Source organism: Eubalaena glacialis, chromosome 4 (genome assembly GCF_028564815.1).
Source record: "Eubalaena glacialis isolate mEubGla1 chromosome 4, mEubGla1.1.hap2.+ XY, whole genome shotgun sequence".
Lineage (NCBI taxonomy): Eukaryota > Metazoa > Chordata > Mammalia > Artiodactyla > Balaenidae > Eubalaena > Eubalaena glacialis.
Genome location: NC_083719.1, coordinates 59,348,988 through 59,373,838, shown reverse-complemented (window position 1 = coordinate 59,373,838; position 24,851 = coordinate 59,348,988). Strand labels below are relative to the sequence as shown.

Below are 24,851 nucleotides of genomic sequence, written 5' to 3'. Positions count from 1 at the left end.
TCTGGCTAATGGTTTATCAATTTTGTTTATCTTGTCAAAGAACCAGCTTTTAGTTTTATTGATCTTTGCTATTGTTTTCTTTGTTTCTATTTCATTTATTTCTGCTCTGATCTTTATGATTTCTTTCCTTCTGCTAACTTTGGGTTTTGTTTGTTCTTCTTTCTCTAGTTGCTTTAGGTGTAAGCTTAGGTTGTTTATTTGAGATTTTTCTTGTTTCTTGAGGTGGGATTGTATTGCTATAAACTTCCCTCTTTGAACTGCTTTTGCTGCATCCCATAGGTTTTGGATCGTCGTGTTTTCGTTGTCATTTGTCTCTAGGTATTTTTTGATTTCCTCTTTGATTTCTTCAGTGATCTCTTGGTTATTTAGTAACGTATTGTTTAGCCTGCATGTGTTAATGCTTTTTACGTTTTCTTCCCTGTAATTGATTTCTAATCTCATAGCGTTGTGATTGGAAAAGATGCTTGATATGATTTCAATTTTCTAAAATTTACCAAGGCTTGACTTGTGACCCAAGATGTGATCTATCCTGGAGAATGTTCTGTGTGCACTTGAGAAGAAAGTGTGATCTGCTGTTTCTGGATGGAATGTCCTATAAATATCAATTCTGTCTGGTCTGTCGTGTCATTTAAAGCTTGTATTTCCTTATTTTCTGTCTGGATGATCTGTCCATCGGTGTAAGTGAGGTGTTAAAACCCCCCACTGTTATTGTGTCACTGTCGATTTCCTCTTTTATAGCTCTTAGCATTTGCCTTATGTATTGAGGTGCTCCTATGTTGGGTGCATAAACATTTATAATTGTTATATCTTCTTCTTGGATTGATCTCTTGATCATAATGTAGTGTCCTTTCTTGTCTCTTGTAACATTCTTTATTTTAAAGCCTATTTTATCTGATGTGAGTATTGCTACTCCAGCTTTCTTTGGATTTCCATTTGCATGGAATATCTTTTTCCATCCCCTCACTTTTAGACTGTATGTGTCCCTAGGTCTGAAGTGGGTCTCTTGTAGACAGCATATATATGGGTCTTGTTTTTGTATCCATTCAGCGAGCCTGTGTCTTTTGGTTGGAGCATTTAATCCATTCACGTTTAAGGTAATTATTGATATGTATGTTCCTATGACCATTTTCTTAATTGTTTTGGGTTTGTTTTTGTGGGTCCTTTTCTTCTCCTGTGTTTCCCACTTAGAGAATTTCCTTTAGCATTTGTTGTAGAGCTGGTTTGCTGGTGCTGAATTCTCTTAGCTTTTGCTTGTCTGTAAAGCTTTTGATTTCTCCATCGAATCTGAATGAGATCCTTGCCGGGTAGAGTTATCTTGGTTGTAGGTTCTTCCCTTTCCTCACTTTAAATATATCATGTCACTCCCTTCTGGCTTGTAGAGTTTCTGCTGAGAAATCAGCTGTTAACCTTATGGGAGTTCCCTTGTATGTTATTTGTTGTTTTTCCCTTGTTGCTTTTAATAATTTTTCTTTGTCTTTAATTTTTCTCAATTTCATTACTGTGTGTCTCAGTGTGTTTCTCCTTGGGATTCTCTGCACTTCCTAGACTTGGGTGGCTATTTCCTTTCCCGTGTTAGGGAAGTTGTCGACAGTAATCTCTTCAAATATTTTCTTGGGTTCTTTCTCTCCTTTCTCCTTCTGGGACTCCTATAATGTGAATGTTGGTGCATCTAATGTTGTCCCAGAGGTCTCTTAGGCTGTCTTCATTTCTTTTTATTCTTTTTTCTTTATTCTGTTCCACGGCAGTGAATTCCACCATTCTGTCTTCCAGGTCACTTATCCGTTCTTCTGCCTCAGTTATTCTGCTATTGATTCCTTCTAGTGTATTTTTCATTTCAGTTATTGTATTGTTCATCTCTGTTTGTTCTTTAATTCTTCTAGGTCCTTGTTAAACATTTCTTGCATGTTCTCAATCTTTCCCTCCATTCTTTTTCTGAGGTCCTGGATCATCTTCACTATCATTATTCTCAGTTCTTTTTCTGAAGTTTGCCTATCTCCACTTCATTTAGTTGTTTTTCTGAGGTTTTACCTTGTTCCTTCACCTGGTACATAGTCCTCTGTCTTTTCATTTTGTCTGTCTTTCTATGAATGTGGTTTTCGTTCCACAGGCTGCAGGATTGTAGTTCTTCTTGCTTCTTCTGTCTGCCCTCTGCTGGATGAGGCTATGTAAGAGGCTTGTGTAAGCTTCCTGATGGGAGGGACTGGTGGTGGGTAGAGCTGGGTGTTGCTCTGGTGGGCAGAGCTCAGTAAAACTTTAGTCTGCTTGTCTGCTGATGGGTGGGGCTGGGTTCCCTCCCTGTTGGTTGTTTGGCCTGAGGCGACCCAACGCTGGAGCCTACCTGAGCTCTTTGGTGGGGCTAATGACAGATCCTGGGAGGGCTCACGCCAAGGAGTACTTCCCAGAACTTCTGCCAGTGTCCTCGTCCCCGCAGTGAGCCACAGCTGCCCCCTGCCTCTGCAGGAGACCCTGCAACACTAGCAGGTAGGTCTGGTTCAGTCTCCTATGGGATCACTGCTCCTTCCCCTGGGTCCCGACGCGCACACTACTTTGTGTGTGCCCTCCAAGAGTGGAGTCTCTGTTTCCCCCAGTCCTGTCGAAGTCCTGTAATCAAATCCCACTAGCCTTCAAAGTCTGATTCTCTGGGAATTCCTCCTCCTGTTATTGGACCCCCAGGTTGGGAAGCCTGACGTGGGCCTCAGAAGGTTCACTCCGGTGGGTGGACTTCTGTGCTATAATTGTTTTCCAGTTTGTGAGTCACCCACCCATCAGTTATGGGATTTGATTTTATTGTGATTGCACCCCTCCTACCGTCTCATTGCGGCTTCTCCTTTGTCTTTGGATGTGGGGTATCTTTTTTGGTGAGTTCCAGTGTCTTCCTGTCAATGATTGTTCAGCAGTTAGTTGTGATTCCAGTGCTCTCACAAGAGGGAGTGAGCGCACGTCCTTCTCCTCCATCTTGAACCAATCTCCAAAATTAGAAAGGTGTAGTTCTAACTAGCTGTTTTCAATTGAATTGTTTTTATAGTGTCTTCCAGATTTCTCGCCATTGTTTGAACTAGATTACCAGAGGACTCATATTGTTGGCATTTGCATTGTCTTCCGATTAAGAAATTTTTTGTGAACCCTCTATGTACACTTTGAATAGCCTTAAACAAGTATCATAAAGTTAAACTACTTTATTTGGCCTCTTTGTTCTGCTGCAAAGAATTCTGTGAGTTTAGTGCTAGAACAAATCTTAATGAACTTTGAAGTTACTAAAAGATGCCCAACCAGGATTTTCTCATCACCCAGGCTTTAGGATTGTTGAGGTGCTAAATGAGAATGTCTCCATTACGTATACCACATACCTTGCCTGCGTTTTATCTAACTTCCTCCCTTACAACATGCTGGGTGGCAGCAGCAGTGGTTGGTGGCGGTAGTAGTTGGTGGTATCACCCGTATTATAAAGAGAAGGAAATGGGCCAGGATTCCAGGCCTACTGAGTGACTCTCAAGTCTTTTCTCTCTGTTAGACTCTGCTACTTTTTAGTGCCTTATGTATTTAATGTCTAGAATATAGTGTTTAGCAGAATAGGAAGAGCTGACATGCTTGAAGACTAGAACTTTGGGGGTAGAGGTCTTAACATCACACACTTCAGTATTGGCTTCACAAAACCACAATACCTACATGTCACAACACCCCACCAGATCTATAAATTTTGTCTTAAAGGTTAAATCTGGCCGTCATTTGGTGCCTTAACTGCCTTCCTGTCTTCCAGTTTGGAAAGATGAAACATCACCACAAGCGCAAGGAGGGTATTTTATCTTGGATTTTTCAACCCAAGGATGAGATTCAACATAGCTATCACTTTTGTGGGCAGCCTGCTGCAAAATGACCACTGAGGTAGTGACTGAAACATGCTTTGGATCCACCCCTAGTCAGTTTACTGTGATTCTTTTCTATTACTACTCCTTGCAATTGGGAGACCCAAGTGGTAGCTGGGCCCAGCCTCAGGGAATCCTTGTGTGGCAATTAAGTCAAGATGTCGTCAACATCCAGCAATTTTAGCAATATAGATACGTAGCACTAATCCTACAGCACCCAAAACAAGTTGCAGAGAAATACTTGTTGAGCACCTACTACATGCCATGCAGTGTTCCAGGATTAAGGATACAGCAACAAACAGAACATCTGGCCTTCATTGTTTTTGTCATAACCAAGCTTTTTAGAAATGCACCTAAACTAAGAGGAAATAGACTTTGAGATCAAGAGCATTTCAATACAGTGCATTAATGGTAGACTTAACCACATTTGAGGTGTGTGAAAGTCTTTTTGATTCTTGGTTCTCAGTTGTGTCCTCAAAAGGTAGATAGGGAATGGATTGTTGCTGTGTTTTAACAAGTTCACCAACTTCCATGCACGTCAGTAGCACCAAATTAGTAAGCTGGTCTACTCTGCTGATTATTTAAAACTACAATTTATTTTGTGGTTTGTGACTTTGACTTTTCATTTGTAACATCCAGTAGATTTTTCTGTTACTTCTAAGTGTATTTCTCCCCATGTTTCTGGATACCATGCATTCAACAAACTGAAAGGAATGAAATTTAGAAGCCAGAAGACCAGAGTTTTTCTGGCTGTCTCACTTGAACACCTTTGATCTTGCCAAGACATTTTGATGTCTCTAAATCTATTTTTCTCTTCCATAAAATAATATGAAATCATCTACATCACAGGATTGTTTGGGGAAGAGTGTGATAATGTATTCAAAACACTTTGCACTCTACCGTGCAAATGTAAGGAACGATTTGGTCAACCACAAATATGTGCTATATACTGTCTTTTGAGTGCTGAAGGCAGGAAGCTGAATAAGACACAGGAATAATGACAAGAAGCACGCAAACATTTTGGGGCTTTGAGCCAAACTGTAAGTCATGTGGGGTTTAGCCTATAGGGTATGTCTAATGAGGGAGAAAACCAGAAAGAGGCAGAGGCAGTTCATGGAAAACCTTGAATGCTGTGCAAAGTAGCTTGATCTTCATTCTACCAGCAATGGGCATCACTGAAGGGCTTTCTTGAGCATTGTTTTACATATCTAAGAAAAATCAGTGGGACTTGGTGCCTGGTGGTTTGGATGTAGAATAAGTCAACCATTAATGTTGTTTTTACTTGTGTATAATTCTCATGCTAATGTCAGAAATAGTGACAATTATAATGTCAGTAATAATAGTGACAGCTCTTAAAACTTGGGAAATGAAAGTGATAGTGCCTCAAACAAGCTGCCCAGCAGTCACTGCCAAGCTTGTAAATGAATGGGGAAGCATTCAGAGCTGAAGAATCAGGGTAGAGATGAGTCTCCTAAGTGATCTCTTTTCTCCTGATCGAGTTATCCTTTAATACCTAATGCCTCTTGCTAAATGTTTCAATAGTGCCCTTATCTCCAAGGACTGAGTCCACACTCCTTGACTTCAGTCTGATGTTCAAGGTATCGTTTAAGAGTTTGGCCTTACTGCATCTGCCTTACCAGCCTGCCTCTCCTTGGTCCCCTCTACAAATAAATCATCCCATCCAGGTGGACTTACTCCAGTCACTCAGTGATCCATGCTCACCTTCGAAGGAACTTCTCTCTCTCCTCCCTTCAGTCAACATCCAGAACCTACTTCAGGGTCCCAATTTCTGACCTTAACTATACCAGCCCCCTCAACCCTCAACTCTTCCTCTCCAGTTGTATGTGCTTTTCCCATCATACTTGTATTATGCAACTACTATGATGTTGCTGTTGTATTAATCTATCAGCTCTACTAATAAGCTAGACTCTAGCTTATCAGCACAATTGGCTCATGTATATACAGGAGGAGAGAGTAAATAAAGCATTTCATGGAATTTGTAGAGCCAGGTAAGGGCTTAGAAGCCAGCCAATCCAAGTATGTCACTATACAAATAAGGAAACTGAGGGAAAGAAACACGAAGCCAATAACCCAAGGTATCACAGCTAGTGGCAGAGCCTTGACTGAAATGGAGGTCTCTGGATTCCCAGCTCCCTCAACACTGCCATTGTCTTCCTATTGTAACTAACTATTATTTTCTCTTTGGAGTAAGTCCTAATTACAAATTTATTGTGTCAGTCATTCAACAACATGGAGGACCATTAATTTTAAGGTAGTGTACTAGGTTACAAGAAAAGACATGGTGCCTGTCTTCAAGAGACCTTGGTCTGGAGGAGAATGTGGGCAAGATGTACCACTGAAATATGGAAACAAAAAATTTCAACTTTTATTTGTTTTATTTTATTTTTATCATTTTAGTTTTGTTTTTTCTGATGGAGTGCTCAAGGTTGTTCAAGGTTTGGATTCTACTGGCCTGGGTAGGCACTGTTCTAAAAGCAAGTTAAAAATGGGCCTTTCCTCAAGAGCTTTCCATTTAAAGTTGTTAAATTATCCAGGCTATACCAGCAAGCCAGCTTCAAGCTTTGGCTACTTACCAAGGGTTGTGCAGTGTGGGTGAGATCATCCAGATCTGCTGAAGGAACCATGGCCAGAGGTGAGTGGGCTGCTCACACACACCTGAGTCTACTTTCCTATTAAAAGCAATAAAGGTTTAAAAATGAGGTAAGTTGTTCACAGGTCGTACCCTAGATCAGAAGAGACTGAGGCAGGAAGTGCACCAAAACTTGGGTGGGTTTTGACCATTAAGAGCCCTGAGGCTATAGCCCTAGTCCACACGGTGAAATGGGCAGGGAGGTAGGGGCACCAGTGTTTATCTCCTTTGTGAACTAAGGGCTAGGAGAGAGCTGCAGAATGAGGTTCTTCCATCACACATCATTTAGGGCTAATAATACTCTGGATTTGCTTTACTGTGTCCGCTGCTTTTAACATACAATCCCAGCTGATTTTGCTGTGGAGACTGAGACAGAATTGCTCCCTTCACTGTCCCCTCCCTCCACTTCACCCACTAAACCCTGTTTACCATTTCAAATTTCAAGTGACATGAAAGCAAAGAAGTTCCATAATCAACACAGGCTAGTGACTGCAGTCCTTTTCTTTTGGATTACTTCCTGATACTTTCTTGCCAAGTTGCCTTGACAAAACACACAAGGTACCTGTGTGCTTTATGTTAGTAAATGGCACAGGGCCCTACTGCCTTTAGGCTCTCTGCCCTCTGGCTTCAGAATTGACCAGTCGAATGGTCTGTGGAATCAGCTTCTCGCCTCTGAGTGATCCTGCTCCAGTGCCGCAATCCCGGGAAGTTAAAGTATCAATACAAAGCAGTCAAACTTTGGGGCCACAGGGTGGGTGAGGTGAGGGTACTGAGCAGGGAATGGTATATACACGAACCTCTTTAAAGGTAGGCTTTTTCCCCTTTGGTCCCCCACTGTCTCATTTGGGAGACAGCAGAGACCAAGGGGTAGGAAAGTGAGGGGAGTAAGTGGCTAAAAATGTCTTTCTAGGGCAGTCATTCCATTCTTTGAAAATGCAGAGAATTTGGTGTATGGGGGGGCGGTTCACAGGTTGGGGGGCAGTAGGGGAGACACAAACCCAAATAACGTACCTTCTAGTTGGTTCTCTCTCTAGGATTCTTATTAAGCAGCACTTGGCCTCTCCATGGGTGTCTGCTAACTGTGCTTCTGAATAAACACAACTTTCTAATACCATTTATTCACAGTAACACCAGGCACTTCACACTGAAACCCAGCACCGTTAGAGCAGCAACGGCAATACTAGAAAGAAATGCGGAAGTCCCAGCCCCACCCCAGACCAAGGGAATCAGGAGCCCAGGTGAGTGTGCTGCACTGGAGCTGGAGAATCCCTGCATTACAGCACTCTCTCGTGTTCCACCTCCTAACTCCAGCTGGTGACACAAGGGTCTCTCCCACTGGCCTTAGAGAACAACTGTGTGGAAGTGCCTCACATCCTGATACAAGAGTACCCACACCTCCCTCAGGAGCTCCCAAACTTGCTCAGGAGGAAAAGAACAAAAAGTATAAGTGTGTGTGATGGGAGGAGGGGTTCCATGCATATCATAATGAAAAGGGAATCTGTTAAGATATAAATAAATCATTTGCCATCTTCTTTTGGCTTGCAGTGTAGAAGTTATCTATTATTTTTGCTAACTGGGCAAAGTTCATTCTTAATAAATTCAAGTCATGTCCAGAACAGAAAGACAGCTTGAGAAACACTGGTGTTGAAAAAAAATTCCTATAGTGAATTTACTGCTCTTACTTGAACCTTCTGTACACGGCGGATTTGTATTGATGTTTTGCTGTTCTGTGTCCTCTTGTTTGAGCTCAGACCCTTCAATGTGAGATGTTCTCTTTGGATTTAATTCTCCATCCTCTCCAAAGATGAGGAAAAATCCTGTGCTGCCACATGCATCTCACTGCTCATCAAATCACCCGAGCAGTAAGGGGACGAAACTTCTTCCCCATCTCCTGTCCAGCTTGCCCCACTCTCGAGAGGGCCGACCAGACAAGTGATCACATGCCATTTGGGGAGAAAAATTCAAAATGATTTTCAAGTATCTGGGCTTGGTTCTTAGTGGCTCATACACACCTGTTCACCTCTAACTATGGCAGAAGTATAGTCAAAAATCACCAGTAACTGGGATTTTAAAGAGGCCAGCCTCAGCTATATAAGCTGTACTTTCAGTTGATACAGCTTATGTACATACCTGCAATGGCCATTTGGTTTTGGCTGCCCAACCTTTATGGCCTCTTCCTCTCAACTAACTGTCACACCCCCAATATCCAAAAGTAGTCCATGATGATAAATCTGAACTATTCAAAGTATAAGGAAGATAGTTTTAATGTATGTATAACCTTGGCCTGCTGTTCCTGTTGTAGAGTGGGAGAAGACAATGGGAATGATAAATGGGTCTTGGGACACCTAGTGTGAATTACAGGGTACCACTCTGGCCAGACTTTAAAGCTTCCAGGTCTCAGGCAGGCCTATGGTTAATCCAAACAAAAAAGGTTACTGCTTAGACTTATCAGTGTTAACCTCCTTTTCATAATTTACTGGAACTGGGGGAAAAAAGTATAACAAAATGTACACAATTTAGTAACTGTACAAAACATTAGTTTAGCAAGATATTGGTTACAGTCACCAAAATGAAGACTCAGAATATTTCTCACTGCCACTTGCATGAAAAATTCAGATAAATAAGAAGTCACTGGCTGAAAAGTCACAACAAAAGCAATTTAAACTTTACATACAACAGAAAATGTCAATCTTCCCCAACAATGCAGACACAATCACTCAGAGGCTCTCCGTGCTGCCACGGCTTTCCTGGAATGTTTCTCAGAGTCCATCTTCTACATGAGCCATCAGCTTTCCAAGACCAACACTTGAAGCATTAGATGTAATACAAAATAAGGAGTTCTTTATTATTTATACAAAAGTTGTACATTAAAAAAAATTAAGATTCAACAACTCTGCTGACCCCCTGAGGAAGATTTTATGGGTCCATCAAAGAGCCCTGTGTGGATGTTTCAGTCACCAACCTCCTGGCCACAGGACAAGGGACACTCCCTCCACGGCCATTCACACGGTGCCTTCACTGGCTCTGAAAGCTGACTTTCCCCTTCATTAGGCTCAACAAGCAAGCCAGGCTTTCCTGGACAACATTAAAGAACACTGCCTTCTCTGGCCCAAGCTTAGAGTGTTTTACCAGTATATCGGGTGATTTTTGTTTATTTCTTGAACACTTTCAATAAACTCCTAGCACAAGAAGCTTTATTACAACATACACAGATTTGGTACAGTTCTTTACAAAAAACTACCTAGATTTTTCAGCTAAATAAATTTAAGTGTCTTTTAAGAAATTAAACTTGGCTTCGAGAAATGGTAATTTTCTTCCAAACCTGTTTTCTACCCCCTGAGTTCTAAGAGAGGTCACAGACTTGTATGTCATTGATATAAAGAGTCACCTTTGTCTAAGCAATATTAAGAGCTCTTGTATCTTTCATAAAAAGCACAAAACTCTGTTTCTTAAAGGCTTATATGCTGAAAGATATGTTATAGCCAATCTAGACAAACATTTGTATTTAGACAAGAGTCCTCTCTGAACAAACAGCCTGCAGAGATAAATGCAGTGATTTTGTTTCTTGAAAGAGAACTATTTAGCACTGCTTAGCACATTATTCTGTAATTTGGGAATAAGAGTAAATCTTCCTTTGAAGAAAGCAGGTCCCCTTCTGAAGAATCATCATGTTGCCTGTCCCCACAAAAATCAAAATAGACCAGCACCAAATGAAGTATTCGTTTACAAAAAAATAAACTTAGCTCTTTTTTTTTTTAAAGGTCTACAACCCAGACTTAATAAATTAACTATGAAATCAGGAGTTTTGTCAGCTATAATATAATTTAAAAATCCATTTTCAACCCAGGATTGGGGCTGGGGCGGGTGTGGACAGGAGGAGGGTTTAATCTCACACTGATCACCATGAACTCCAAGAATTTTATCAAAAGAAAACTTGTTTTTCCAGCTGTATACTCTTTCAGAAGTGTGCTGTAGATTACCATCTGTGATACTGTAAAGGCGTAATATCCATGTTGAGATCTTTCCAAAGAGCACAGCATGTAAAGCATGTAAACTTCTCAGATCTGAGAACTCTGCATGGAAAGAAGAACCTCAGACTTTCTGAAAGAGCCAAAAACCAAGCAGTTGTCTCACTGATCATGTCTATTCATCCTCAACAAGACACTGCATCGAGCTTGTTTAATTCACAGATTTTATGTTAGTCCTTTAGAACCCAACGCCTGTGTTTCAGTTCTGAACTGTCGGGCTATTCAAGCTGCCTTCTTAGTGCAAGTTCCTTGGAGGTCTTGTAAATTTACCTTTGACCTATAGCAGAAAAAGACAAAGGAGAGATATACAAAATATCAGGAATGCAAAATTTTAAGTTAGGACTTGTATCTCAGAAGTAGGTTTTTCTACTGCATATTTTAAGTACAGGGAAAACATATTAAACAAATCTTTAAGTCTTTCTTACCTGTTGTGAATCATGTGACTTCTGACAAGATGTCCTGCTGCCAGTGCTGCCATCAGAGACAATTCTCCAGCCATCACTGTACCGCACACAATTCGGGCAAGCTGCCGGGCGTTTTCCCCGGGATTGTCTTTGCACGGTCCTTGAACACCTAGCATCTGCAGCCAGGGACAGACACAGCAGGACTCACCCTTCAAGGCACGGCAACAACTTCCTACTCAATCAACTAAAATGAGGGCAACTACAATGGCATTAGAATAGAACCAGGCTCCAGTGGAAGTACTACATTTCCAAGATCTGATAGCCAGTACTAACAAACAATGGAATACACCGCAGTGAACCTAACATCCACAGCCTGGCTGGAAGTGCACTTACTCAGAGCAGATGAACAATCATTTGCTCTCTTAATCTACTTTCTCAAGTTACTAAGCCGGTGCCTGAACATGCTTTACTTGGACACACTGGATTAGGCTGGTGGGAAAACGAATGAAAAGACCGGCTAAGATATAGAGGGGAGCGATATGTGGTATCAGGTAGAAACACAAAGAATCCCAACGAGTCAGAAGTGGGCTTGAGGTCACTGGAGCCTGTGCCCCATGTGTCTTACCTGCAGACATGCTTGCTGAGGGAGCAGGTTAGTCCCACCACCCACAGTCCCTATTTCTATAGATGGCATGGTGCAGCTGATATACAAGTCTTCATTTGTGGGACCACTTGCTTCTATTAACGTAATACAGTTTGAACTACTAACATTCTGTGCTGCATCCTTAAAAAAAACAGAAAGGAAAAAATATAAAACTTCTCTCACTTAGAACAACGAAAGACAAGAAAGGTGGAGGCTGGCGCCCTCACCTGTCCACAGGCAATGTAGATGGCAGTTACAATGTTTGCTGCATGGGCATTGTAGCCACCGATGCTCCCAGCCATGGCAGAGCCCACCAGATTTTTATTAATGTTGACCTCAATCATAGCCTCTGTAGTAGTCTTTAATACCTAGAAAACAGAGTGGTGCACATCTTACATCTTCCCCCAGAAGATTCAGGAGTGGGTTACCCAAATCTACTTTCTGTACCTCCAGAAAACAAGGGAGTGTAGACGTGGCCCCATATAAGCCCCATCCTCAATAAAAAGATTATCAGTAAGGTTTGTTCCTGTGAATGCCACCCACAGGCAGATGGGCGAGATAAGATAAAACACACCCATATATTCAAGTTTACTTAACCCTTAATATTACTTTTCCCAATTTTGTAATCCAATGAAAGATTAACAAAATAAAACAGTCATCCAATCACTCACTTCTCTGACAACCTTGGCTGGAATTACAGCGTCACAAACAACAGACTTTCCTCTTCCCTCTATCCAATTTATAGCAGCAGGTTTCTTGTCAGTACAATAGTTACCACTAACTGCCAGAATCTGCATTTCAGGGAAATACTCATGAAGTTTTGAAAGTGCTTTCTCTGTACCCTATTAGCCAAAAAAAAAACAAACAGCAAGCAACAACAAAAACTATATTAAAACACAGTTATTTATAAATCAGAGGCTTTATTTGTATCTAATAATACTAGCACTTCTAAATATAATAACTATAATAATCTTTTCCTAATATGTTTTTAGATATGAAAATGGAGTTCTTTGTAGTCATTGAATAGGATCATGAGAATATAATGAGAATATTAAAAAAAAACTCATTGAGAATATAATACTATATTCATGTCACTGGGGAGTGAGTACTCAATCCACCATCAACATGTAATAAATTCCCTCTTCTAGTTATTAAATTGTTACCTAAAGGCCCAAGTTACCAAGCCTGTAAAGAGAAGTCAGACATTAAAGTAAATCTTGTTGTTAATGGAAAGTCATTAGGATTTACATAAAATGTAAACAAGCCTTCCAATGACTTCAATTAAGTTAAAGTAATTCAATTAACTCACACTTCAAAAACACAAAACATACTTATTGACAATTTAAGTTTGTTTTTTTTTTAATTGTGGTAAAATACACATAACATAGAATTTACCATCTTAAGTATTTTCAAGCGTATAGTTCAGTAGTGTTAAGTACATTCACATTGTGTGTGAGCAATCTCCAGAACTCTTCGTCTTGCAAAACTGAAACTCTATACCCATTAAACAACTCCTCATTCCACTTAGCCCCTGGTAACCACCCTTCTTTCGGTCCCTATGAATTTAACTAATCTAGGGAACTCTTAAGTGGGACTCATACAGTATTTGTCTTTCTGTGACCAGACTATTTCACTTAGTAAGTGAACCTCAAGGCTCATCCACATTTAGCATGTGTCAGAATTTCCTTTCTTTTTAGGGTTGAATAACATTCCACTGTATGTACATACCACACTTTATTTATCCATTCATCTGCTGAGGGACACTTGGGCTGCTTCTAGCTTTTGGCTATTGTGAATGCTGCTATGAACATGGCTATACGAACGTCTTTTTGAGACCCTGCTTGTAATTCTATTTTTATTTTTTTCAGGAACTTCTATACTATTTATTGGAAATTTTTAAAGCGTATGTATTTAGTCACTATACTCTCTTTCTGAATAGTCCTTATAACAGGTAAAGCACAATTAGCCTAGCTAATTGACTTTAACATTTTACATTTCTATCTGATAAATAACAAATATCAGTAGAATAAAATTTAAGCTATACACAATCTTCTTATAAGGAGATAATTAAAATAAAGGAACTATACACACATGAACTTGGCTTCTTAAATATGTCTTGTAGCCTCTAGAAGAGGTCAGCTTTCAGGTTTAAGAAAGTTTTGAAGAACAAATCCCCAGATTCCTCCCAGCCCTTCTGAGCAGACCCAGAACATGTACAATGTTAAGTCTAAATTAAATATATCAAATACAAACAACACCAAGCAACAAATGCCTGCTTTATATAACATGAGTTACATGAATCAATATTTACCTTTCAATAAAAATCTTTCAATCAATTAACTCTTTGAGTAAGTAGTATGTGTACATGATACAAAATTCAAAAGTACAGGAGGGCATAAAGTAAAGAGCAAGTCTTTTCCCCCCTCCAGGGACAGTCACTCCTGCAAGTTCTCTTATAGTCCATCCATGCTCACCTTTGAAATCATATTCATCCCCATGGCATCACCTGACCTCGACTGGAAACGGATGTAAAGGTTGCGTCCAGCCACACTCATATGAAGTTTCTGTAGACGTGCAAATCTGTAAATAAAAGAAGCAAAGACTTTTTATTTTTTACTTTTTTAAGAAAATGGAAGTTGTCTTAAAGTCTAGCTTAGTTGGTTCATTTTACACATAAGAGAAAGCTCATGGAGACTACATATTAAATGTACCTTCTTCTTTAATTAAACATTATATTAGAATACTACTTCAACTCTGTCTCATTCTTACCTGCTGCAAGAAGGGAGGGCTGCAGAAAGTCATGTCATCATAAATAAACTGTAAAAGTCCATATAAAAACAAGCATATAAGCTTGAACTATAGTGGGGGTTATCATTTGTATTGATTATACTTCTTTATAAATTTAATTTTCTGTATTCAAAGTAAATCTGCTATACTAATATTTACCTCTATCCTGCTTGGAACATCTTTTTCTCAGGCAATTCTGCCCTAGGGCAAGTTTTGGTCAAAACTCTTCTAGGGCAAAGTAATAGTCTAATCAAAGTGAGCCTCGTAAAACCAACGCACAAACTTACCAGCTCACACTATTTTTTTCTAATTAACCTTTATGGAGATATTCATTTGTATCAACATTCTGCTCCCCCCATCCCAACCAAGCATTAATATTACTCATTTTGAAAGAATGGATTTAAAGTTGATATTTTGTTACATCACCTTAGGCAGTCAATATGTTAACAGTTATGTTTAGCCATCCTAGAAGATGGCACTGGTTCTGAAATAAGCATAAATGCACATATATGCCCACACACATACCTGCTGGTGCTGTCGAATGCCTCCTTTATCACTGTGAACCCTTCAGGTGTCTCGAGCCAGGCCTTGACCTCTGCAGAGTCACAAGCACGGGGCAAACGCACCACTGGGCCACGAGTCATCGCGTCTGCAAGGATTCGGCTGCTGGCACCTCCACCAAGCTATGCAGAGTATGTTACAAAAGCACATGTTAATCCTGAAAACAGTTCTGCTTGTCCCAAAACGTGTCCTTGATTGTCCCCAAATTTCTTCTCACTGCCTAGAGTGTATCTTAAAACAGGCAAATATATAAATGCCAACTTACACCTATTGCTCTGCAGCCTCTATTAGTGCTGGCCACAAGACAACCTTCTGTTGTTGCCATTGGAACCTGAAATTCTTTTCCATCCAGGAACAGAGGTCCTGCCACTCCAACAGGGATGGGCATATAACCGATAACATTCTCACAGCAAGCTCCCATCACCTAAAAGGTAAAGTCAGGCACCAAGTGAAAATCCATATAGCAAACACCCAGCCCTTGTCGTTAATAACTTTCTTCAAACTTAATCCTTTAGTGTACTTTTCAACCAAATTTTTTATTTACTCTTTAAAAGTCTTGAGTAATGACTATAAATAACAACAGGAAAAATATTTTTGAATTTTGATGACCTATATCATAAGCAGAATACAAAATTACAGTAAAATGAGTTAAAAAGGAAGATGTTTTACAAAACTATGTACGTATAAAAGTCAAGAAAAAGACTGAAAAACTAAAGACTAAAGCTACAAAGCAAACCTGCTCAAATCAAGGAAATAACATACCAAGGAGTAGTTATAGTCCCTGTAAGGCAGATACTGGAGAGAAGAAGGCTCTGGAAGTTTTTTGGAAAGTAACTGTCGACGAATAGATACACCTCGTTCATGGGTTTCCATCAGAGTTTCCAATTTGTAAGCTGGGATATGCTTAGCATTGACTAATTGAATGATCTCAGCATCACTAAGGAATTTTGCACCTTTCTAAAGAAATGGGAAAAAAAATGGAAGGGGGTTGATAGAGGGAAATGAAAAAAGACTTGAAGAACCATACTTCATACTCTTCATAATAAATAGACCATTTAATACAAACAGTGCTCTCCATAGAACTAAAACACAAGTACTTTAAGAACCCAAAGGAATTTGAAGTTCTAAAGAAGGAGATGATTTAAGTAGAAATAAGAACATCAAAATAAAAACAAATTCTTTATAAAAATGTGAAAACTAAACAAATGTTAAACCAAAACACTAAATTTTTCAAGTGATGTTCATAGAAAAAAAAAATTCCAATTAAGATTCTGACACCTACCCTATAAGTTTTGTAATACAGCATGACAGTTGAGATACTGGTACACGTCTTAGTAAGAATGAGGGAAAGGAAACTGATAAAGAAAAACACAATCTATTCTCACTCATATGCACATAAATTAGGAATGAACCAGAGTAAGCAGATACGGATGGAACACAATAGTCACGCTAACGCATGAGCAGACTGTCGGCAGGACATCCTGTTCAAACATCAGAAAGAAAATAAGCCTCCTCAGGAGCATCAAAAAACCAAAACAAAGAAACAAAAAGCCCCCAAAACCTTTCTTCTTTCTCTGAAGTTCATTTCTGTGTGAAAGCTTTCCTAGGCCTTAACACATATGAGAATACAGCAGTTGCTCATCTCTTTAATAAACAGTAATAAAGTAGAAAGAGCACTGTGACACTTGAGTCAGTAAATCTTGGACTCTTGATCCCAGCTTTACCATTTCCTAGATGTTTTACTTTGGGACATACTTAATTAACCCTCCTGGAGCCTACATTTTCTCATCCGAGAAATGGAGAAAATTCCACCTATCTTACAAGGTTGTAGGGAATAAATAAATAAGACCAGTACCTGTAAACCATGCAACAGTGTGCCCAGAACTTAGGTACTCAGTAGCTATAACTTCCTTCCTTCCTTTAATAAAAAAGCTCCTTTTCTTAAGAAAGATACCAGCTTGAGTTTGTTTTATTTTCCCACCTCTGCATTCCCAAGTATCTGTAGACATTCTTCATTAGGCCGAGGCTCCATGGGAAGTTCAATTTCAGGTTCCTGTGTCTCTAGTTCCAGTGAAGTATCCAGTAAGGAGGAGTTACCAACCACAAATGTAGCTCTGTTTGACGTGTCAGTTTCTGCCACTAAGGGTTTTATAACCTCAACTGTTCAAGAGAGCAAAAGAAATCTCACAACACTGAACTTTTAAAAAAGACTCGACTTCTTGACAAATCAACAGTGGAAGAATGGAAAATGAAGAGAATAAGAAATCACCTTTTCTTTCTCTGTTTATCCTGACCTCCTCCTCCACTGCATGGAATTTCTGGTCATTTCTTACCAGTATAGGGTCACGTCTACAACAATCGCCTGCAACTTTCTTTTGGGTCACTACAGGAGATGTGATAGGGTTTTTTAACGAGAGTGTAGATTCTGTCTCTGCTTGTTCAAAGAAGATATACTTGACAGCCAGAAGGAGAGCTAAACTTAGGGTAATAACTTGTTCGATATCCATGCTGATCATTCTGAATAAAAGAAAGCAAATTCAAATGTTATTACTCAAATACAAAAGGCACACCTAAACTCTCAGTAGCATAGAGTGCTATGATTCATAGACAACAAAGTAGGGCTCGGGGAACTTACTTAGAGAGATAAAACTGCCATAGGGAAACACTTGGTTCAATTCTCTTCGACACATTTTCATCCAGTTCTAAAGAAACCTTAGAATTGTCTGCCGGAGAAGGATCGGCTATCCAGCGACTGTGAGCATGAACAAGAACTAAGCCTAGAGACTGAAATAAAAATTTAAAAATCATGTATCCTCTGCATATCAATGGAACCTAAACTCATCCTGTGCAACTGGATAATTAAACACTACCATCCTCCCATGGCCTCCCTTACCACGAAAAGAAAGACCCAGGCTTGCTATGTGACTGACTAAAGCAATGGCCCCATTGAACGGCTGAAAACATTCCAAAAAAAAGAACAGATTTTCAAAGAGAGATAAAGTGGAAGAACTTGAAAAATCTATTTAGGGCAGAGAGAAAACCAGGGGCCTCAAAGAAATGAGAAAAAAAGATAGGAAAAAAAAAAAAAGAAGAGGAACATCAGTGAAAGAGCCAAAAATTGCACAAAGACAACAAGAAGGAAAAAAAATTGAAAAGCAGAATATGATACTGGAACCAAAAATAATGAAAGAAGAAGAAAACTGTATAATTACCATAATCATCTTAACCCTCTGAGTAACAGGATTTGGTTTATTTTCTTCTTCTTCTAAAACTCGGGCAAAATGGCTGAGCTGCCAAATTGGACGACCCTCGCGGCTTTCCCGAGAAAGCTACAAAGTAAGTCAGCACTACGTTAGAAGGTGCTAATTTTCTTTAGGTGAACTAATATGAAAAATATTACTCTTCTACTAATATAAGTAAGAACTGCTCTTACCTCTAAAACCAAGGACACACACGCTGGGAAGAAAGTCATGAACACGAAGTAGTTGGCGAGAACTGACATGCAGCCAAAGCAGCACATAATTTCAAGTTGACGCACCCCTGGTTAGAGAAAAATTAAATGCATTAGCTAGTAAAGCAGTATGTGTATTTCTGATGCTGCATACATCACAAGGACTCTTCCTATAGGTAGACAAATACATGGAAGTATTAGTATATTAAGCTCTTTGCCATCTACTGGAAAAAGAATTAGAAACTCAGAGGTGCTGTGAAGCCTGACACACAGAGGATAACTTCCTCGAGGGCAGAGACCTTGGCTTCTCCCATGTCCCCAGCGTCACAGTGCCAGGCACAGCAGTGTTTAATATCCGTCTGATCATCCCCTTTTATCAAATGGTAGTACTCCATTTTGAGATAGGATATCAAGGACAGTCAACTCTAATGGAGCAAACTCCTCCCCCTCCATTATACTACTGATCCAATCCCACTCATCACCACAAAAGCAATTCACCTGTGGACCAAGGACTTTTTGTAAAAAACACACTGCTAGTTATACCACTCCTGATATAGTATCATAATAAATATTTTATGTGTACTACTCAGCTTTATTTTCAATATAATCTCTGTGGTGTCTGTTGATGTTCTTACAATTTTGGTTCATTTCATTGATCTGTTTGAAAAATGATATAATGTAAAAAGGCAACCCGAGATCCAAAGTTAACAAATGTTCCATTACAAAATGCTTGCGGTATCACTTGGTAATCTCAAATAGAAGGGAACAGAGCTGGAGAAAGATTAGATTATCAAATCCTACTCCCTCTCTTTACTAATAAACTTGAATATAAAATATAAAACATATTTCTGATGTTATTCACATTAAATACAAAAATGTTTTGAAATACATATAAAAATTGATTCCCTTCTCCCATAAAAACTGCTAACTAGAGTAATACAAAAAAAAACCTCAATGTTGTATTTTATTTTCTGAATCGTAATAGATCATTTGACTAAATAATAGAAAAAAAGCATACATTGTATTTTCTAAAAATTCTATAGCTATTACTCTCAAATGCAGAAATTCAAGAGAATACAAAATTACAATGACAAAAGCATTATGAACAACCTATATTTAAAAAGTAGCCAAATATAATCTTTTCAAACTTGAGACTATCAAAACCATATTGACCATTGCTTTTTACCACCTGACTACCTACTCTTTCCCTTTGTACAACAGTAACTACTGTCGTCATAGGTTCTTCAGGCATTCTTCCTTACTCTGTCCCATTGGCACAGTCTCTTTGTGCCACTTTTTTACTACAAGGAGACAGCACCAATCTACAAGTTCCAAGAAGTAAAGACTTTTTAAAAATTTTTTACTGGCTTTCCAAAGGTTTACTTCCTAGTTAGTATGTGTTAAATCTGTCCTTTTATTCTACCCTAAGCCAAATCCCTAATTTTACCATTTCTGTATGGCTGTAAATGCCTCCTAGCTGGCTTTTCCAACATCAAATCTAATCACTTCCTTTGTCCACTGCTCTGACTTATGACCAAACTCATCACCCTACTTTCCACATCAGTCTCCACTGCTTTCCACATCAGTTTCAAATGAATAATCCTTGGTTTCACAGCCCACTACCAGTTCCTAGCTAATCCTCTCATCTTCTTATATACTGTTCTGCTTGTATAGAATCACATAGGTATATTTTCACCTGATCAAAAACATTTTTTCTTGATTGTGGTGGCAGTTACATGACTACATCTTTGTCAGTACTCAAAACTATACCCAAAAAGAGTAAATTTTAAGAAATGTACATTTAAAAAACTAATTTTAAAAAATCTTTGCTAAATAAACTTTGAATGACAGGTAAAATAACTGAATAAATAATAAATTTACCCTCAGAAAGTTAGAAGAAACATTATATATATTTAACATACTATCTAGTGAACAGACCTCAACTAATAATAGCAACTAACTACTCTCTTAAAAGTTAGATAATATACTTCTCAAAGAATGAAACCCCTTATTGAGGGCACTAAGGCACCAGGAAGTACACTAGAATAGTAGTTAACTAAGTGTGACCCTCATGAGAAAGCCATAAAATCTAGTCTTAATTGATTAGGAAACCTTGACAACAGCATGATATATTCATTCTGGCAAATTTCCACATGAGGCCATAATTTTTGTCCTATATAATGGAGTCCTACGTTTGATATTTAACATCTAATTCTCTACTATCCAATTAAGGATGAAGAAACATATGTGCTGAGGTCAATGCTGGCTAAGTGCTAAGATGTACTGCATACTGTCTGATTAAATCTTCCTAACCACTCAGTTAGGTGGACCCAACTTAGATCTGTCCAACTCCTGACTTTTGCACTGTCTCCTACATGACAATTAAAACACAAGGAACCAAGTCATTAATTTAGTCCAGACAACAGTGGAGGCTGGAAGATGCTTTCTAAATGAGCCTAGAATACAATCTTGGTTAAAAACCAAACAAAAAGCAAATAAAAACACCTTAAAGTCATCAAAAAAGTGGAGCACAGGAAAAGATGATGAGATAGTAAGAGTGAAAATAAATCAGGGGACTTCCCTGGTGGTGCAGTGGTTAAGAATCCACCTGCCAACGCAGAGGACATGGGTTCAAGCCCTGGTCCGGGAAGATCCCACACGCTGCAGAGCAACTAAGACTGTGTGCCACAACTACTGAGCCTGTGCTCTAGAGCCCGCAAGCCACAACTACTGAGTCCACATGCCACAACTACTGAAGCCCACGTGCCTAGAGCCCGTGCTCCGCAACAAGAGAAACCACTGCAATGAGAAGCCCGCGCACTGCAACGAAGAGTAGCCCCGACTCAATGCAACTAGAGAAAGCCCGCCCACAGCAACAAAGACCTAACACAGCCAAATATTTAAATTAATTAATTAATGTAAAAAAAAAAAAAATCTGTTCAAAAAAAAAATCGGTAACCTACTAAGTTTTTGCTAAAGCAGAGAGACATAAGGTCAGATCAGATATACCCACATATTCATACAATTAAAAAATTTTAAGAGTAATGTCAGACTTTTAAAAGTCAGAATTTAAGAGTAATTGATACAATTTAATACATTCCTTTTTCTACAAACTCATTTTAAAATATATTAAAAACTGTTTACAAACCTGACATGGTACCAACTCCAATCACAAGACATTCTACAAGAGCATCAAGGGTGAATGTGGGACCTAAAATTGCCATCCCACGAGCAATATTTTCCCTTACTTCATCCTAAAACACAGACCAAACACATCAATGAGGGTAAGGTACAAAATAACTTTTAAAAATGTTAGAGCATCCCAGGGCTTCTACTAAACCTAATTTACTATATTAAGAATAAAATACACAGTATGATAAGACTAACAGGCATTCCAGATACAAAGGATAATATAGAGGACTAAAGAGGAAGAATATGTACACTGCCCTGCTTTCCCCGTCCACTGAACGAGATATTTCTTAGGAAGATTCCCTTGAAGTGGTGCATTAATCCTGCCATTTAAATCCCACATAAATCTTACAACATTTTATATTTTGGCTACCACTGACAGAAGTTCTTAGTTGCAAATTTTTTGAGATCATATTAGTATTATGAAACCTAAATATCCTTGTCAAAATGCTCAAATGATCATAAGTATTCATCAAATACATAATCAGGGCAGAAGTACACGATATTTTATACTCAGTTACTCAGTATTATTAAAAATGTTACGTTCTTTAAAGTGACTAATGAACACCAAGATAAAAATTTAGATGGGAAATAATGCTAGTGTTAATTCACGGGGTTTAGAAATCAATCTACCCTGAGATTCTTCCATTAGATCCTGTCTGTTCTCTGATATGTTTCACTAGGTAGATACTCTAATTTATCCAAAAGACATAATATCTTATGTTCTGAAAACTTCAAAAAGGAAAATAGGGAAGATTCCAAATTCTAGAAGCTGTGAAATTAACAATTGAGTTGTCAGATAAATGGGACAGTTCCTAGGGTTCCTAGGAAGACCAGTCTTAGGACTTGACAAAATTGCAGGCAATTCCTGAATCTTGGACTGTGAAGAAACTCCATTAATCTTTCTTATTAATGTAAACAATCTGAAAAAAAGGATACTACTAACATTCATGTCTTATAAATAATACCTGTGAGTTGGAACTGAGGGCAAACTTTGCTAGTGCACTTGCTCTGGAAAGGTCAATCAGCAGTAGGAAAAAGGGCAAAGCTTCACTGGGGGAAGAAAAAAAGAAAACAAGATGATCAGGTATTATTTAACAAAAGAAAAAATATCACCGAAAAATCCCTTCCTAAACCAAAACTTCCCCCCCACCCCTCGTCCCATGCCTTGTATGAGCTCTGGCATGTGTTACCTTTTTGCAGACCAAAAGGTGTAACCTATATTCCTTCGACATCCTCAAAGCTAAATATGTTAGTCACTCAAAACATTTAAGAATATTTTTGTTAAAAATGTAAATATATTTATACAGAAACACCTTTTGATAATTCTATAGCAAAATATCATCCTTAGTTAAAAAAAATAAAAATGTGTCCTTGTGAATCAACATGGGGGAAAAAGAGGAATACTGGTGTCCCCCACTTTTCGAAAGTTTGCTTTACGCCACTTCACTTTTATGAAAGACCTACATAGTAACCATTTTTGCTAACCAAAAGAAATCCAAACAAGGTTTTCACTTTGACAAAAAAAGGTGAAAAGTGAAAATAGCATTCAGTGTTTGTTTTGCAGGGAACCATTACAGAGGCAGTGGGTACCTGGAGCAGAGAGTGAGAACGGCACTGCCTGGGAACTACACTTAGCATCTCAGCACCAAGCTGCCATAGCTTTGAACTTTGTCTGTGAGCATCTGTGCTTTATCTTGATTTATTGTGTGCATCCCTTAGCAAGATGTGTCCCAAGGTAATTGCTTCTTCACTTACAAAAGGTTTCATAGGAAAGCTGTACTTTCAGATAGCAGGGGAAACCTGTATACTGTATGCAATTCTTTTTTCATTAATTACTATCGATGGAAGAATAAACTGAACAACCTTTCTAGAGAACAAACTGGCAACAACAGCACTTAAAAGCCCTAAAAACCTACACAGCCACTGTTTCACTCCTAGGAATGTATCCTAAGAAAATGACTATAAACACAAACAAATATTTAGCTACAAAGACATTTATCACAGTGTTGTTATTAATGGGGGAAATTAAATAACCTAACAATACAACCTAGAGGATAGGGGAATACTAGACAGCTATTACAAATAATTTAGTTTAGCATTAAGGACATGCAAAGATGTTGATAAACTATTATAAAGCATAAAAGTTATAAAGCAGTATATACAGCATGATCTCAGAAGTTTTCATTAAGTATAAAAAAGTGGGACAGGATATATACTAAAACATTAACAGGTATTAAAATTTAAATGATTACATGAAAAATTTTCCCATATTTTCTATAAACTTTTGATAATTTATATACTATAATGCTTTATATCATGGAGAAGAACAGTTCTTAACAATATATTTTGAAAGAGGGCTTCCCTGGTGGCGCAGTGGTTGAGAATCTGCCTGCTAATGCAGGGGACACGGGTTCGAGCCCTGGTCTGGGAAGATCCCACGTGCCGCGGAGCAACTAGGCCCGTGAGCCACAACTACTGAGCCTGCGCGTCTGGAGACTGTGCTCCGCAACAAGAGAGGCCACGATAGTGAGAGGCCCACGCACCGCGATGAAGAGTGGCCCCCGCTTGCCACAACTGGAGGAATCCCTCGCACAGAAACGAAGACCCAACATAGCCAAAAATAAATAAATAAATAAATAAAATTAAAAGATTAAAAAAAAATATATATTTTGAAAGAAAGTATATTTATGCTTAAATACTTACTTCAAGCCTGTCAATTCTTTATCTAAGAAATGAATGACAACTGTACTGAATACAAAACTTGAGAAAATTGTGAAGAGTCCAGCAATACCTAAAACGACAAAATTCAGCAAACTGAAAAAACGTCATCCTTTTTTACACACACAATAACATACAGTCCCATACAATATTCTGAGAGAAATAATACTATTTTCTCCAGATTATTAAGGTCTGAAATAGCAGAACGTCTAACTTGAATAAAAAGAAATGAAACTATTGAATAACATTCAGCACACACATTTCCACACACATGATTTAAACAAACAGGTAAATTTCCACAGTATATCAAGAATTTGATAGCACACAAAAAGGCTAATATATAAAATTATTACCCAAAATATATTTTGATCCAAGTTGGCGTAAATTCTGGAACTGGAAGTAAATATACAGGATTGCTATGCATCGTGTTATTGTCAGAATTATGATGTCACTGCTCAAGACATCCTATTGGGAGAGATAGAAAAGAAAAAAATCCAAATCAAAAATAAGAATTTTTATTTTGCATGCATCATTAGTTTACATATCATCATGAT

At 38.6% G+C, this 24,851-nt stretch overlaps 1 protein-coding gene across 3 annotated transcripts in view; it reads right to left on the bottom strand.

Moving 5' to 3' along the window:
• Positions 1-8,977: 8,977 nt before the first annotated feature.
• Positions 8,978-24,851, bottom strand: part of HMGCR (3-hydroxy-3-methylglutaryl-CoA reductase) — an 81,183-nt gene continuing 65,309 nt past the window's right edge. For all 3 annotated transcript variants that reach the window (XM_061189366.1, XM_061189365.1, XM_061189367.1), the window contains exons 3-20: positions 24,651-24,762; positions 24,283-24,370; positions 22,545-22,629; positions 21,536-21,641; positions 18,370-18,476; positions 18,149-18,265; positions 17,572-17,720; positions 17,206-17,453; positions 16,918-17,096; positions 15,699-15,893; positions 15,202-15,360; positions 14,901-15,058; positions 14,063-14,168; positions 12,260-12,430; positions 11,816-11,956; positions 11,571-11,729; positions 10,967-11,121; positions 8,978-10,818 (exon numbers count right to left, since the gene is read on the bottom strand). In XM_061189366.1, the coding sequence (XP_061045349.1) occupies positions 10,764-10,818; positions 10,967-11,121; positions 11,571-11,729; positions 11,816-11,956; positions 12,260-12,430; positions 14,063-14,168; positions 14,901-15,058; positions 15,202-15,360; positions 15,699-15,893; positions 16,918-17,096; positions 17,206-17,453; positions 17,572-17,720; positions 18,149-18,265; positions 18,370-18,476; positions 21,536-21,641; positions 22,545-22,629; positions 24,283-24,370; positions 24,651-24,762 (2,490 nt within the window). In that variant the 3' untranslated portion in view covers positions 8,978-10,763. The remainder of the gene's footprint in view (positions 10,819-10,966; positions 11,122-11,570; positions 11,730-11,815; positions 11,957-12,259; positions 12,431-14,062; positions 14,169-14,900; positions 15,059-15,201; positions 15,361-15,698; positions 15,894-16,917; positions 17,097-17,205; positions 17,454-17,571; positions 17,721-18,148; positions 18,266-18,369; positions 18,477-21,535; positions 21,642-22,544; positions 22,630-24,282; positions 24,371-24,650; positions 24,763-24,851) is intronic.